Below are 18,130 nucleotides of genomic sequence, written 5' to 3'. Positions count from 1 at the left end.
GGACTTTGATTGCCATTTGGGCAAGAAACTGCTCTTTCCTGCACTATTGCATAAACTGGACACAAAGAACCCGCAGAGAGAGGATTGCTGAACTTGCCTAAAGGTGAGATGATCTTTCAGGGTTCCTGATTCATGAAAGAGTCTGCAAGACATTCTGCAGGACACAGTAGATACTGACTGAACTGACTTTGAAATTTCCTGTTTCGTGGAAATGTCTGCTGGAAACTATGGGCCTAGAGGCCAAAGATGGATGCCCCAATGATACAGAAGAACTTTGGGTGACTGTACAGGCAGCGAGATGTCTCTGTGATTTCTAGAGTTTTGTAAGTTGCTTACCTTTCATTTACTTAGGTAATGTTATATACTTCTGGAGTCTTTGATGGAGTTAAAGAATAGAAAGACAGTTATAGTTGTTTTCCTTTGTTGTGATAAAAGATAAAATAGATATAAATATTGTAACTGTAATTCTTATTTGATAACTTTTGTTATATGTAATTTTGCTATGATAAAGTTAAAGCCTTCTTTTTTGTTTAAACAGAAAAAGGGGAAATGATGTGGGAGAGTCTTCTGTTTGTATTGATTTCATTCATTAATAAAGAAACTGCCTTGGCCCATTTAATAGGCCAGTCCTTAGGCGGGTGTAGTAGACAGAACAGGAAGAAATAAGTGAGGTAGATGGCTCAGTCCGATGCCATGCCTCTCCTCAATGAGACAGACGTGATGGAGCCAGCTGCCAGGTCAGACATGCTGAATCTTTCCCAGTAAGATACCACTCGTGGTGTTACACAGATTATTAGATATGGGTTTGTCAAGATGTGAATAAGAGGCTGAAACTAATGGGCCTGGAAGTGTTTAAATGAATACAATTTGTATGTTGTTATTTCGGGGCATAAGCTAGCCAGGCAACCGGGAACCGGGTGGGACAAAAAGCAGGCCTGCCTGCAGCTCATCACTAAACTCCTCCAACACTTTAATATCGTGCATGAAAAGCCCTCTTTTCAATTGTCGGCCAGGGATATAAAAGACTCTTAAAATTTATAGCTAGAGCCACTGCATTTGGTTACCCACCCTTAGAGGTGTAAGGTAAGCTCCCATTATTTAAGGCACAATGTGCTTGAGGACAGGATCCAGAGGACCCTGATCTGAAACTGAGCTGAACACCCCATCTCTCAGGTCTAGCTTTCATGGTACCAGATGCTAATGTGCAATTTCACAACAGAGAGAGCCAAGCAATAGTCCTACCCAGCTATGATATTTATTAGCCACATTAAGATCAGCACAAATGGCATATATACCTTGACAGTAACCAATGGCTCTCTAATTATACTAAAGACCTTGACAGATGGATGTCATGCTTAGTATTGGAAACATAACTAATGCTATTGAAATTATGGCTATTAGAAGAGAATCTATGGTCACTAATTTATTAAACCAGCATAATCCCTAATAATAATCTATAAACATTTGTCCTTTACCAACAGGTAACTGTAGATTTTATCTCTCTTGAAGGAAATTTCTTTCTGCAATAGACAGAGACCACCACAGAAAACCACAACCAAACAAATATGCAGAGTCCAGTCACAGAGGATGTTCTCAAAAAAAAAAAATGCACGCTACATCAGCATCAACTGCTGCCTCCAGGTTTATGCCCTGATTTTCCTGTACCTAAAATAAAAAATAAACCCTTTCCCATGCCCTAAATTCCTTTGGCCATAGTGTTTTATTTCTACAATAGAAACCCTTACTAAGACATGGGATGAATGTACCACTTCTTTGAGGTGTCTGATATCCTGCAATAGATTAAGAATTTCATTTTAGGTTTTCTCAATATGATGTTGGCTATCAAGAGTCATTGCTCATTCCTGATGGTATAATAAATAGGTACGTGCCCAAGTACATATTTTGAAATAATGGCTCATAAAATTCTATTTCCCTTTTCCCAAAGCAGTCCCCTTACTAGGGATACTCTTTTGCCTTTTGTTCTAAAAAGGAAGGGGAGAGTAGAAAATATGCAGTTATCATTTTTGATAACCATTATATGTCCTTAATTTCTCAGTTTACTTTGCAACTGTTCTCATTGTTAAACCACATATCCTCTGGATTTCTAGGGGCTTGTCATTTAAGCCAGGCTGATTTATTCACTATCATATTGACATTAATAGTATGTTATAGTGTATACTCATTCTTAATTTCACAGAATCGAGAGTGATACACAATGTATTTCTACACACTTGTGAGACACTATCTCTATTTCATTGACTCTGAAAATTCCTGTATGGGGTTATTTAAAATAGGTAGGTTGAAGTGGGAAGACCTATCCTAAAGGTGGGTAGCATCATTCCATGGGCTTGGGCCATGGACTATATGAAAAGGAGAAAGCCAATCACATGCAGCATTTGCCTCTCTCTGGTTTCTATCTATGACTGCAAGGTAATTAGCAATCTCAAGATCCTGCCACATGACTCCCTTTCACCTATAAACTAGATCCCAAACTTTCAGGTAAAATGACACTTCTTTCAAGAATTTAGATTGGTGCTTTCCTTAGGGAGTTCCTCAAGTTAGTCCATTCTATCCAAGTTATACCTAGTTAGAATTATTTTATTGCTTTAGTTGATGCTTTCTCTGGGGTGAATATTTTCTTTTACATTTCCCTAGGAAATGTCTCACAAGTGAAGACATAAAAACCTATAAGGAACTATAACATGAAATACTTGTTAAGCTAATTAAGTATAGGATAGCTTGAAAATGTTTTGTATGTAATAAAGATGGAATACAAGGAGAATAAAAGTTGGGATGAGATTCCTCATATTTTAAAATTCTTGTAAAAGAAAAATCAAAAGGAGTAAAAGAGGGAGCAAGGAAATATGGGAAAATCTTCACAGGTATTTTGACAAAAGCACTGGGGAGATTCCTTATAGAAATTTGTAACATATTTTGTGAAATATCATCTGGTGGACAGTTGCAATTTGTACAACATGGGAAATCATTCTGCTTCAATTTTTATGAATTTAGAGGATGATGTAAGGGGTCATTGTATTCTGACACTTATTTCCATATCTACTATGTTCCTTGATAATTTACTGTCACTAAGAGTAATTCAATTCCAGAACTTATAAGATTAAGTGGATAAGAATTTATTTAATGAAAATCCATAAACCTCTTGATGAAAAACTAGAGGAACTAAGCCAAGAAATGTAACTGGAAGCCCACTTCTCTTCCTCGGGCAAGGTTCTGAATCTGGAAGGTTTTGGGAGGTATCCGAAAAATAGTTGTGATTACTCCTTGTAATTTTGGATTTTCAAGAGTATGGAAGTTGGAAATTTATATTTAAAGGATAGAATATAGTAGGGAATACTGGGGAAGAGTAAACGAAAGAGAAATTATGCCACCCACTAGAAATAGAAAGCTAGAAAGGGTCGCCATTGCCAGCGCAGTGCCAATCTTCTGGGTATCTGGGAAAGAAGGTATGTGGAATGATGGGGGGAAGGCAATCCCATCCTTGCGAATGATGGATAAATAGTTGTACACGATGGATAAGAAGACAAAAATGCTAGCAATGACGTTCAGAATCCCTGGAACCGTGAATGGATTGTAGGTGGCTTTCTTCCGGAGTCTCCCTGAGTACAATTTCCAAAGAGCCACAATGACAGTGACTGTGGCAATCGTGCCAAGAAAGCTGGAGATCAGTAGAAGGTGTTGAGACACTCGAATATCCAAAGGGACGAAGGTGTCCTCGTTCTTATATTTGTAACACACTTTGGAAATGTTGGAACTGTCTTCCTGGTGGTAAACACAGGTTTTCCACATCCCCACTAAAATCATTCTGGGCTTGGAATCCATGGGCTCCTGAAAACACCACACTCGCCACTGAGGGAGGCTCATGGAGACGCTGCACAGGATCCATGCTAGAGTGGCCAAAGCAAAGCCTCCTAGCTGCCTGTTGGCACGCCTGCTGACCATCACAATGGTGACTCTGAACACCTGGCAACTGCAAAGAACACAGGACATCATGAGAATGGATTCTTCAGGACTGGGAGATTATCCCTTGAGTGGGCAGTACCAGGGAAGAAGGGTTTTGTTGAGCAGATGGATTTTTGAGCAAGCAATCTCCTGCAGGGAGTGTGTTCTGATCAAACTCAAAAAAAAAAAAAACTGCTCAGTGGGAACATTTAGTAGCACATTGATAATCAACACACGATTAAGATTTTCTTTTTCGGTCAGCAAGCGGCTTGGCCTGCAATGAGACCTGACAGTCTGCCAGAGGATCCATCATTCATTGGGGTGAGTGAGGAGTGAGTGCCTGAACCGGAGCAGCTGCCCAGAGAGGGACCACCAACATTCCACAACTCCCCCCCCTTCACACTTCCTGCTCTTCCTGCAGGGGTTATTCTCCCCGGATACTGCCTCTCTCTTCCTGTCCCTTCCCAGCTTGCACCCAAAACCCCCCACCCTGCCTCATCCTCCCATCTTTGGGGCCACAAAATCCCACAGCTCAGCCTGTTTGGGCGCCAGGCACCTGGAATTGAGTGCACCCAGGCCAGTGGGAGGTCCCCTCCTTCATTAGCCTGCCTGTAGCAAGGTAGGCCCTTTGTCAGCTAGCTGCTTGGCCTGGAAGGAGACCTGACAGTCTGCCAGAGGATTCATCATTCATTGGGGTGAGTGAATTGAATTCATTGGGGGGAATTGAACTTCTAAAAGAAGACCCAAATGGGATTATTCAGAGGAAGAAATGGGCAGGCACCAATGCAAGAATTCCTCCAACAATTTGAAAAACAACATGAAAGCACCAGAACCCAACGAACTTATAACAGGAGAACTTGAACACACTAATCAAGAAGAAGTAGAAAAAATTGACTTTATAAAAGTAATAGAGTCCCTTAAACAGGAGGTGAAAAACTCCCTTAAGGAAATGGACGAGAAGAATAACAAAAAGTTTGAAGAATTGAGTAAATCCGTAAATTATATCCTAGGAAACCAAGAAAAAACAATCAAACAGATAATGGAAACAGTGCAAGACTTGAAAACTGAAATGGAGGCAAGGAAGAAAACACAACCCGAGGGCCAGCCGGCTATGGAAAATCTATGTAAACGAACAGAGACTACAGAAACAAGCATAACCAACAGAATACAAGAGATAGAAGAAAGAATCTCAGATTCTGAAGATACCATAGAGAAAATAAACGCACTGATCAAAGAAAACAGCAAATCCAACAAATTCTCATCACAAAACATTCAGGAAATCTGGGACACAATAAAAAGACCAAACATAAGAATAATAGGCGTAGAAGAAGGAGAAGAAATACAGCTCAATGGCCCAGAAAATATATTTAATAAAATTATAGAAGAAAACTTCCCAAACCTAAAGAAAGATATTCCTATTAAGGTTCAAGAAGCTTACAGAACACCAAATAGACTGGATCAAAAAAAAAATCCCCTTGCCATATTATAATCAAAAAACAAAACATACAGAATAAAGAAAGAATATTAAGATCTGCAAAGGAAAAAGGTCAAGTAACATATAAAGGAAAATCTATCAGACTAACACCTGACTTCTCTATGGAAACCATGAAAGCCAGAAGGTCCTGGATAGATGTTTTGCAGAAACTAAGAGACCATGGATGCAAGCCCAGATTACTATAGCCAGCCAAGCTTTCATTCACTATAAATGGAGAAAACATAATATTCCAGGATAAAAACAAATTTAAACAATACATAGCCACAAATCCAGCCTTACAGAAAGTAATAGAAGGAAATTCACAAACAAAGGAGTCCAGCATTGCCCAAAATAACTCAGACATCTAGTGACCCTTCACCAGCACATCTCAAAGAAAGGAAACACACAATCTCTACTACCAAATAAAAAATGACAACCGGAGTTAACATCCACTGGTCATTAATATCACTGAATATCAATGGACTCAATTCACCTATAAAAAGGCACAGGCCAAGAGATTGGATACGAAAACAGGATCCAACATTCTGCTGTTTACAAGAAACACACCTCAACCACAAAGACAGACATCTACTCAGAGTAAAGGGTTGGGAAAAGGTTTATCAAGCAAATGGACCTAAGAAACAACCCGGTGTGGCCATACTAATTTCTAACAAAGTTGACTTCAAAGTAAAATCAATCAGAAGAGATGGAAAGGGACACTTTATACTCATTACAGGAAAAATATATCAAAATGAAGTCTCAATCCTGAATATCTATGCCCCTAATATAAAAGCACCCACTTATATGAAAGAAACATTACTAGAAATCAAGGAAGCCATCAAACCAAACACACTGATAGTGGGAGACTTCAAAACTCCTCTTTCACCAATGGACAGGTCAATTCGACAGAAACCTAACAGAGAATTAAGAGACTTAATAGAGGTGAAGAACCAAATGGACTTAAAAGACATCTATAGAACATTCCACCCAAACAGGAAAGAATATACCTTCTTGTCTGCGGCTCATGGAACCTTTTCAAAAATTGACCACATACTCGGTAACAAAGCAAACTTCCACAGTTACAAAAACATATTAGTAACTACCTGCATCTTATTGGATTACCATGGATTAAAAGTAGAATTCAACAACAATGCTACCCCCAGAAAGCCTACAAACTCATGGAAACTGAACAGTCAACTATTGATCCACACCTGGGTCAAGGAAGAAATAAAGAAAGAAATTAAAGTCTTTCTTGAATTTAATGAAAATAAAGACACAACATACTCAAACCTACGGGAAGCAATGAAAGCAGTGCTAAGAGGAAAATTCATAGCACTAAGTGCCCACTTAAAAAAAAAACGGAGAAAGCACTCATTGGAGACTTAACAGCACACCTGAAAGCTTTAGAAAAGAAAGAAGCAGACTCACCTAGGAGGAGTAGAAGACTGGAAATTATCAAACTGAGGGCAGAAATCAACAAAATAGAAACACAGAAAACAATCCAAAGAATCAATGAAACAAAAAGCTGGTTCCTGGAGAAAATCAACAAGATTGACAAACCCCTAGCCAAACTAATCAAACGGCAGAGAGAGAACGCACAAATTAATAAGATCAGAAATGAAAAAGGGGACATAACCACAGACACAGAGGAAATTCAGAGAATCATTAGATCTTACTACAAAAGTCTGCATGCCACAAAATTGGAAAATGTACAAGAAATGGACACATTTTTAGATAAGTACCATATACCAAAGTTAAACCAGGACCAGGTAAATGCTCTAAATAGTCCTGTTAGTTGCGTAGAATTAGAAACTGTCATCAGAAACCTCCCTACCAAAAAGAGCCCAGGACCTGATGGGTTCAATGCAGAATTCTACCAGAACTTCCAAGAAGACCTAATACCTATACTCCTTAAGGTATTTCATAACATAGAAACAGAACAGTCATTGCCAAATTCCTTTTACGAAGCTACAATTACCCTGATACTTAAACCACACAAAGACTCAACCAAGAAAGAGAATTACAGGCCAATCTCACTTATGAACATCGATGCAAAAATTCTCAATAAAATACTGGCAAACAGAATCCATGAACACGTTAGAAAAATTATCCACTATGATCAAGTAGGCTTCATCCCAGAGATGCAGGGCTGGTTCAACATACGAAAATCTATCAATGTAATCCATCATATAAATAAACTAAAGGACAAAAACCATATGATCATCTCATAAGATGCAGAAAAAGCATTTGACAAAATTCAGCACCGCTTTATGATAAAGGTCTTAGAGAGATTAGAGATACAGGGGTCATTCCTAAATATAATAAAGGCTATTTACAGCAAGCCGACAGCTAACATCAAATTAAATGGAGAGAAACTCAAGGCCATCCCACTAAATTCAGGAATGCCACAAGGCTGTCCACTCTCTCCTTATCTCTTCAATACAGTGCTTGAAGTTCTAGCAATAGCAATAAGACAAAACAAGGGGATCAAGGGGATTCGAATTGGAAAGGAAGAAGTTAAACTTTCGTTATTTGCTGATGATATGATAGTGTACATAAGCGACCCGAAAAACTCCACCAAAGAACTCCTACAGCTGATAAACTACTTTAGTATCATGGCAGGATACAAGATCAACTCCAAAAAATCAGTCGCCCTCCTATATATAAAGGATAAGGAAGCAGAGAAAGAAATCAGAGAAGCGTCACCTTTCACAATAGCCACAAATAGCATAAAATATCTTGGGGTAACTCTAACCAAGGAAGTGAAAGACCTATTTGACAAGAACTTTAAGTCTTTGAAGAAAGAAATTGAAGAGGACACCAGAAAATGGAAGGATCTCCCTTGCTCTTGGATTGGTAGGATCAACATAGTAAAAATGGCAATACTACCAAAGGCAATCTATAGATTTAATGTAATCCCCTTAAAGATCCCATCAAAATTCTTCACAGATCTTGAGAGGACAATAATCAACTTTATATGGAAGAACAAGAAACCCAGGATAGCCAAAACAATCTTATACAATAAAGGAACTTCTGGAGGCATTACCATCCCTGACTTCAAACTCTATTACAGAGCTACAGTATTGAAAACAGCTTGGTATTGGCATAAAAATAGACAAGTCGACCAATGGAATCGAATAGAAGACCCAGATCTTAACCCACAAATCTATGAACACCTGATTTTTGATAAAGGAGCTAAAAGCACACAACGGAAGAAAGAAAGCATCTTCAACAAATGGTGCTGGTATAAGTGGATGTCAACCTGTAGAAGAATGAAAGTAGATCCGTGTCTATCACCATGCACAAAACTCAAGTCCAAATGGATTAAAGACCTCAATATCAATCTGAACACACTGAACCTGTTAGAGGAGAAAGTAGGAAGTACTCTACAACATTTGGGCACAGGAGACCGCTTCCTATGTATAGCCCCAGCAGCACAGACATTAAGGGCAACATTGAATAAATGGGACCTCCTGAAGCTGAGCAGCTTCTGTAAAGCAAAGGACACTGTCACTAAGACAAAAAGACAGCCTACTGACTGGGAAAAGATCTTCACCAACCCCGCAACAGACAGAGGCCTGATCTCCAAAATATATAAGGAACTCAAGAGACTAGACTTTAAAATGCTAATGAACCCAATTAAAAAATGGGGCACTGAACTGAACAGAGAATTCTCAACAGAAGAAGTTCGAATGGCCAAAAGACACTTAAGGGCATGCTCAACCTCCTTAGCAATCAGGGAAATGCAAATCAAAACAACCCTGAGATACCATCTTACACCTGTCAGAACGGCTAAAATCATAAACACCAATAATAGCCTTTGCTGGAGAGGATGTGGAGTAAGGGGTACACTCATCCATTGCTGGTGGGAATGCACACTTGTGCAACCACTTTGGAAAACAGTGTAGAGGTTTCTCAGGAAATTCGGGATCAACCTACCCCAGTACCCAGCAATCCCACTTTTGGGAATTTACCCAAGAGATGCCCAATCATATTACAAAAGCATTTGTTCAACTATGTTTATAGCAGCATTATTTGTAATAGCCAGAACCTGGAAACAACCTAGATGCCCTTCAGTAGAAGAATGGATGAAGAAGGTGTGGAATATATACATATTAGAGTACTACTCGGCGGTAAAAAACAATGACATCTTGAATTTTGCATGCAAATGGATGGAAATAGAAAACACCATCCTGAGTGAGGTAACCCAGGCCCAAAAAGATGAACATGGGATGTACTCACTCATAATTGGTTTCTAGCCATAAATAAAGGACATCGAGCCTATAATTCGTAAAAAATCCTAGAGAAGCTATATAAGAAGGTGAACCCAAAGAAAAACATATAGTTATCCTCCTGGATATTGGAAGTAGACAAGATTGCCAGATAAAAAATGGGAACATGGGGGTGGGGTGGGATGGGGGAATGGGGGGATGGTGCGAGAAAAGTGTGAAGTGGAGGATGGGAAGAGCTTGGGGGAATAGGATGGTTGGGATATAGGAAGGGTGGATATGGGAACAAGGAATTATATATCTTAGTTAAGGGAGCCATTCTAGGGTTGGCAGAGACTTGACTCTAGAGGGGTTCCCAGGTGTCCAGGAAGACGCCCCCAGCTAGTTCCTTGGGCAGCTGAGGAGAGGGTGCCAGAAATGTCCAGATCCTATTGCCATACTCATGAATATCTTGCATATCACCATAGAACCTTCACCTGGCATTGGATGGAGAAAATGACAGAGCCCCACATAGGAGCACCGGACTGAGCTCTCAAGGTCTTGATGAGGAGCAAAAGGAGGGAGATCATGAGCAAGGAAGCCAGGACCGCGAGGAGTGCTTTTACCCATTGAGACGGTGGGACAGATCTAACGGGAGACCACCAAGTCCAGTCGGAATGGGACTGATGGAACAGGGGACCAAACCAGACTCTCTGAGTGTGGCTGATGGTGGAGGAGGACTGAGAAACCAAGGACAATGGCAATGAATATGAACTCTACAGCATGAACGGGCTCACTGTGAGCCTTGTCAGTTTGGTTGCTCACCTTCCTGGACTTAGGTGGAGCTGGGAGGACCTTGAACTTAACATAGTGAAGGGAACCCTGATGGCTCTTTGTCTTTGGAGAGGGATGGAGTGGGGTATGGGTGGAAGGGAGGCGAGGGAAGGGGAAGGAGGAGGGGAGGAGATGGAAATCTTTAATAAAAAAATGAGAAAAAAAAGATTTTCTTTTTCCACTGTTTACAGAATCACAATGAATTTTGGTTCCAAATATTTAGACTTCCAGATAATCATGATAATATGAAATTTCACACAAAAAATAGAAAGCAACTTCAAGCACAACAATTGGATAATTTATGCAATATCCATATCATGGAGTTATATGCCAACCTTAAATATAGAAGTGTAGTTATACATTAATTTTTTTTACTCAGAGCATTTAACTATCCATTTGTGTGACACTGTATGTCTCTGTATCCCTGACTGGCCTAGAACTATGTCCCCATTGTGGCCTTTAGTTAGAAGCAATCCTGCTTCCTCTCCTTTTCAACTGCTGGCATTAGCGACAGTAGCCACCACACAATGTACCTAATGTCAGGTTTCATCAAGTGTGAGAAGTTTGTCAACTTTTATAATGACAAGTTCCTCATTGAATGGTTGAACCATGGTTTTCCTGATCAATCATTGAGTTCCTATCTGGATTAATACCAGATTTACTTAAAATCAATGGTGTCATGTGCATCATATATGGGAATTGTCATGTATAATACACACACACACACACATATATATGTGAAATTTATATAAATATACATTCACATTTTTCTTGGTTTTATCCTCAATAAAATAATTGAGCTTGTGTAATACAGTGGCTAGTGTGTATTTCAGAATTTACTAAATCTAAGGCAGGATGAAGTTTAGAAAATTTACTGTAGAAAGAAAATAAAGTTATAGTAACTATAATATAATCTATAACTAAGAACACAAATATCAAAACTATAAAAATGACTGCAACTAAGAACACCTGTTAATAATGACTTTAAGAACCAGTGATGTCTACTTCACAATCAAAAACTCAAATTGGATAAGGAAACAAGAGCTATCTTTGTATGGTTTATTAGGAACTCATTGTGTTTTCAAAGTCGGGAGTGACCCTGGATGAAAAAATTATCCTAAGCAAATAGGAATAGTAAACAAACAGTTTACCCTAATTTCAGACAAGATAGACTTCAAAATAAAATAAATGAAAGGAGACAAAAAAGGGATACTTCCGGGACACAGCATCTAACCTCCCCATCCATCCAGATCTCACTTAACATTCTTCAGGGTCTAACCCAGTGAGTGTCCTTGACCTTCCCCTGACACATAGACTTCCCAACTACAAAATCTATCCCTGAGACCCATACCTATGGCCAAGCCCAGTATAACCACCAATGTGTGCACGTCAAACAACCTCTAGGCTTCTGCCAGGAACAACGCTGCTTGCCTCCCATCTAGAAGGCCTCTCCTTTACCACATAAAACTTTTTCATCCAGTCAAATCTATGCCCTCCATCAAGTCCCGGAACATGAGGGACAGACATCGTATGTTCACTATTCACTTATCTCAGTTCACTTTTACCAGACTTCATTCCTCTCTGGCCATTTTCAAACTTTCTGTACAACATGCCCAACATGCCCATACTTTTTCTTTTTTGATCCAATCTGGTCTGTGCATATATGACAGAAACTAACAGAATAAGTCCATATGCCCAGATCTCACTACAAAATTCAATCAATCTGAAAAATCAAGTCAGTGCTTTCTCTCCAAAACCTACCAGACCTGGACAAGCATTTGCTAATGAGAACTGTATAGATGAACCCCAGGACAAGGACACATAATTTAAAATGACAATCATAGACTTCAGTAAAGGATCCCAGGAATATAAAAAGACAAAAAGAAACAGTCATTAAAGGTAAAGAGACAGAACGGAAGGAGAACAAATGCTTGAGTGATGCCCAAGAAGCACAAACATAAGATTGGTAAAAATGACAAAGTCAGCCTTGGACCTGAGAACAGAATTCAACCAGGAGATACAAATATTGAGGAGAACTCAAGCTAAGATAAAAATCCAGTAACTAAAGTAGAAAACTCAGAGTAAATCCTTGTAAGTAAAATGACTGTAGCAGAAGAAAGAACATCAGAACTCAGAGACAAAGTAGAGGATCTAGGTCAAACAAGCAAGGAATATGAAAATTTTACAAAAACACAGAGAAGGAACATACAAGAAATATGGCACATCATAAAAAACCCGAACCTTCAAATTGAAGGCATAGAGGGAGAAGTTTGCCAAGTCAATAACACAGACCGGGCACTCTTCAAGATCTTAGAAGAAAACTTCCCCAAACTAAGGTAAAGCACACCCATGCAAATACAGAAGCACATAGAACACCAAATGGGAAAGAAAATCCCACAGCATATTATAGTTAAAACACTAACTATATATAAATATATAACAAAGAAAGTGCATTTAATCCTGCATGGAAAAAACATAAATCACATGAAAAACCCCACAGATTGGGAGATTATCTTGCCATATACAGATAGAGAGAGAGAGAGAGAGAGAGAGAGAGAGAGAGAGAGAGAGAGAGAGAGAGAGAGAGAGAGAGAGAGGGAGGGAGGGAGAGAGAGAGAATTAATACTCAGTCAGAAAGCATAAAGAAAAAAATTAAAAGGATAGAAAGAATATAGCCACTCAAATAATGAGATAATGAGTCAGGTACTTGAACATAAAGTTCTCAAAAGAAGAAAATGTGACCAAATCCACATAACATTTCAAAATTTGTTCATCATTCCTAGCAATTGAAGAAGTGAAAATCAAAACTTGAGATTTCATCATTGTTATGATTTTGGTCCCTGTCCCTTTAAGAGACAAGCCACGCCCACTCCCTCTCCCTTCAGCTGAGGCAGGCTGATCTCCAGCTTCCGGCCTAAGCCTGCTGTCTTTTCCATCTTCCTCTCAGAGAGGCAGCTTCGTCTCTGCCTCTCTCCACACTTCTCTGTTTCCCCCGTCTCTTTCTCTTCCCCTCTCCCTTCCCCCTTCATAACTCCCCTGAATAAAACTTCAACCTCATTCTGCAAGTCATGTCTACCCATGTCTCTGTCTTCTGCCCGCCCCGCAATGTGTCTCCCTGCCTGGGACCAGCCACTGCTTGGGGACCAGCAGCCACCTCTGCCTGGGACTGGCTGCTCCCAGAGACTGCTGCTTGCTGGCAAATGGCCTGCCACCACCACTTGGGCCACTGCTCTGGGACTTCATAGCATTTTTAAAAGAACAGAACAATCATTTTCATCCCAGTAGGATGGCAATGATCAACAAAACAAGTGACAACTAATGCTGAAGTGGGTGTGGGGGAAAGAGTTCTAATTCACATTTTTGGGGATTGCAAACCTGTAAAGTAACTATCAAAATCAACGCAGAGACTTCACAGGAAACGGGCTGGAGAGATGGCTCAGTGATTAAGAGCACTGGCTGCTCTTCCAAAGGTCCTGAGTTCAATTTCCAGCAACCACGTGGTGGCTCACAACCATCTGTAATGAGATCTGGTTCCCTCCTCTGTTGTGCGGGAATACACGGAGGCAGAACATTGTATACATAATAAATAAATAAATAAATCTAAAGAAAAAGAATTCACAGGAAACATAAATAGATCTACCACATTACCCAGTTATACCACTCCTTGAAATATGTCCAAAGAAAAAGACATCCTACTCCAAACATATTTGCTCAACCATGTTCACTGTTGCTCTATTCACTATAGCTACGACAGGGAAAAAACCTTAATATCCATCAAACAACAAATAGATAATGAAAATACAGTGCATAAGCACTATACAATACTATTCAGATGTAAAGAAAAATGAAATAATAAACTTTGCGGGCAAGTGGATGGAAAAAGGAACAATACTGAGTGAGCTAACCCAGGACCAGAGAGAAAAACATTATGTGTTCTCACTCATTGAAAGCTCCCAGGTATAAAACATCAGATGTGAGTATATATTCTAGAACAACTCCCTAAACATAGATAATAAAAGGCCCCTTTTGTCACTATATGTGGCAGAGGACCAATGCAGAGGAGAATGGCAGGTAACGAGAACTCATACGTGGGAAATAGAGAAAATGGGGATTCACGGAGGGATGAAGGAAATAATAAATACAGAAGGAGTACGGTAGAGGGTAAAACAATAGTAAGAATTTCTGAAAAATTATGATAAACCATACTATTATTTCCTTAAAAAGTAAATGACATATAAAGCATATGAATTCTGTATAAATATAGTGTATAAAAGAAAATATCTCATCTGCACTTATATTGCTTCCTCCAAGAGCCAAATATCAGCTAACACAATCTACAACTGCAGGCATAGAAGCCCTCTTTTGAATTGTTGGTGAGGGCTATCAAAGAGAATACCAAAACAGAATATTGGTATTGCCTTTGGCTGCCCCTTAGAGGTAAAAGGTAAGTCCCTACTGATAAAGACACCATGAACGTCAGACTCAGTTCAGAAACCTCTCAGGTGGAACTCACCTGAGTGCAGCTTCCCTCTGGTCTAACTTTAATGGTACCACGAAGGTTTTCAAGGTAGGAAAACAACCAATAGACCTATCCGGCTATGATGCCTATGAACCACAACAATGACCACCATGGAAAGATAGCCCTAGAGATCCAGTGATGGCATGCCAAACTCTCTAAATGTATTTAAGGCCCATTTATGAGAGGCAAGCCATGCCTAATACAGGAAACCTGGGAAAATACAGAGAATGTCATGGATCTTGGAGGAGAACATGTAACTACCACTTTACTGTCAATATACATGTAGTGGTGTGCCTACCTTTTCAAAGTCAGTCATAAATTCTGATATGGATACTTAGAAACATTAATTACATATACAACAAATGTGAATGCAGCGTATACTTACATGTATAAGTATACTTACCTGTTACACTGTCTCTAAACGAATTGGTGGCCAGTTATTTGACAGAATCACCTAGACTAAGGAAAGCATGATGGCTTCCCTCATGTGCTCTTCAAGACTGGCTGCTGACTTCACAACCAGTTGAGTGGTGACTGGCCTGTTCAGAGTTCTGAGACCTTTATTACATCATCAAATGTTATCTCCCACTGAGATCATCTCCCAAGTGTCACTCATTAGTGTATGAGTGCAAAAGAAATTTAACTAACCATGATAAATTTTCAGTTCCCTTTGTTATGTTTCTTACACAGTATTTGAGAAGTGGGGTGTGTTTGCCAGTGTGTCTCCCTGCTCATAGTCAAGACATACCTGACTGGTTTATCCCTGTCTATAAATTGTTTTCTTTCTCTATGAGGCACAATTTCAAACCCTGTCATTTGGGGTAGTGACATTTTTAAAAGTTATTGCTGTATGTAGATCCGGTGCTAGAAGAAGTGGCATCAACATACCAGGAAAGCTCCTAGTTAACTCCCAAGAATTGTTCACAAAAATCTAGGGGTAGGGAACAACCAATGATATGGCTGGGATGAAGGGAGAGATCTCCTGAAACCACATGTAGAAAACCCTTTCAGTATACAACTGTCAATCATGATAGATGCAACTAGTCTATACTATTTTGAAATGTATTGAAGGAAATGTTTCAATGTTGGCCAATAAATAGCTCATTTTAAAACTATACCACTAGCTCAATCCTGGTTCTTTAACAATATAGAAGGAAAAGGGAGAGATGATGGCAGAACAGAATTAAAGGGAAGGAAGGGAATGATGAAATTAGTAGCAATATGGCCATTTTCTTATTTGGTTTTTATTTTTGAGACAATTTCTACAACTAGATCATGGTCACCCTGAATGTATAGACATGCTATCACTGACTTCAGGGCACTGGTATTACAGGCATGTTCCACCATGCTTCTTCTAAGCCCTTGTATTAGTTGCTTTTCTACTGCTGTGATAAAATACTTTGAGAAATGAATCTTGTAGGAGGAGGGAATAATTCAGGCTCATGTTTACAGATGGACAGGAAAACATGACAGCAGGCAACCAGGTCAAGAAACTGAGACCTTAGAGCAAGGAGAGAGGCTGCTTGGTCATTCCTGACTGCTCAGCTCTGAAATAATTACACAGAAACTGCATTAATTAAATAACTGCTTGACCCATTCGTTCTAGCTTTTTATTGGCTAACTCTTATATTAATTTAACCCATTTCTATTAACCTGTATATCACCACATGGCTGTGGCTTAGTGGGTAAAGTTCACAGCATCTATCTCTGGTGGCTCCATGGCTTCTCTCTGACTCTGCCCTTCTTCCTTCCAGCATTCAGCTTAGTTTTCCCCACCTGCTTCTGTTCTTTCCTGCCATAGGCTCAAAGCAGTTCTTTACTCATCATCGAATGAAAAACAACACACTACAGAAGGACCTCCCACACCAAGACCTCATATCTCCATCCTTGAGAAACCAAACTAGAGTTGGACAAGGCTATGAACTCTCAAAGACCTCCTATAGTGAATGTGGTACTTTCTCCAACAAGTCTGTACATCCTAATGTTTCCACAACGCCCCAAAAGAGCATCATCATTCATGGACCAAGTGTTCACACACATGATCCTATGTGAAACCATCTCATTTAAACTACAACAGTACCCATAGGAAATTAATATAGCTACTCTGTCTAGTAATTATCACTTTACAGAGACTGTGGCAGCATGAACAGGGCATGCACAGGTCCAAGCCATATCCGTGCACTGAGAGTAGAAGTGAACATGAGTTCCTATTCCTAACCTACAAGGTATATTCAATTGACAATTACTTGCAAAGGAAAGATGAGTTTTCTCCAATGGAGCCTTACCAGGTATATAAATCACACTTAAGGGCAGGTCCCATGCCCAGCAGTAAATATTCAATACAAATTAAGTTAAGGGCAGTTTTTAAAAACCTTTGCTTTATAATGTTTTTGGACATTTTTTACCTTACTGAACTATTGGTTGTATATTATGTTTTCTGACTTTGAGATTTTACAATGTGTGTATGTGTGTGTGTATGTGTGTGTTTATGTGTGTGTGTGTGTGTGTGTGTGCTTCTTTATACTTTTTGTTTTTTCCTCTTTCGTACCCTGCTTAGTTTCCTGATTTGTTTTCTAAAGAGAGAGGAAGAAAAAGAAGACATGGTGTTAGATGGAGAAGTAGAGGTGGTTTTGGGATGAGATGAGTGAGGCAATACTGTTATCAGAAAATGTTGTGTGAAAAGAACATATTCGATAAAAATAAATAATTACTGTTAACTTATGAAAATAAGAGATTGAAATCACTCCATGTATATATGTGAACACAGTGCAATAAATGATAGCAAAAAATTATCTAGTATGTATGCAAACTCATGGAGATTAATCAATCACTTACTAAATGATGAATGGTTCAAGGCAGAAATAAAAATAAAACTTAAGATCTGGGTCTTTGAAAAGATGAACAAAACAAAAAAGATCCTTTGACCAACTAAGCAAAAGAGGGGATCAAAATTAGCAGTCAGAAATGAACAGGGAAACACTACAACTGACCCTGAAGAAATTCTGAATATTATAAGGGAATATTTTTAAAATCCACACTCCATTAATTTAGAAAACCTAAAAAAAAATGATTGATTTTTCTAGCAAAGAAAGGAATGAGATAAGTTAGAAGAGAGGACTCAGAAGGCCCACAGCA

At 39.2% G+C, this 18,130-nt stretch overlaps 1 protein-coding gene across 1 annotated transcript; it reads right to left on the bottom strand.

The window, feature by feature from the left end:
* Nucleotides 1-3,327: 3,327 nt before the first annotated feature.
* On the bottom strand, nt 3,328-15,826 carry LOC119804916 (claudin-34-like). Its single transcript, XM_038316683.2, has 2 exons — nt 15,744-15,826; nt 3,328-3,988 (listed from the first exon to the last, which is right to left on the bottom strand). Exons 1-2 carry the CDS (start codon nt 15,824-15,826, stop codon nt 3,328-3,330), a joined length of 744 nt encoding a protein of 247 aa, XP_038172611.2.
* Nucleotides 15,827-18,130: the final 2,304 nt, after the last annotated feature.

This window comes from Arvicola amphibius, chromosome X (genome assembly GCF_903992535.2).
Source record: "Arvicola amphibius chromosome X, mArvAmp1.2, whole genome shotgun sequence".
In the NCBI taxonomy this organism is placed as follows: Eukaryota; Metazoa; Chordata; class Mammalia; order Rodentia; family Cricetidae; genus Arvicola; species Arvicola amphibius.
The sequence above is the reverse complement of the archived record's forward strand: the minus strand, read 5'-3'. Positions and strand labels throughout refer to the sequence as shown.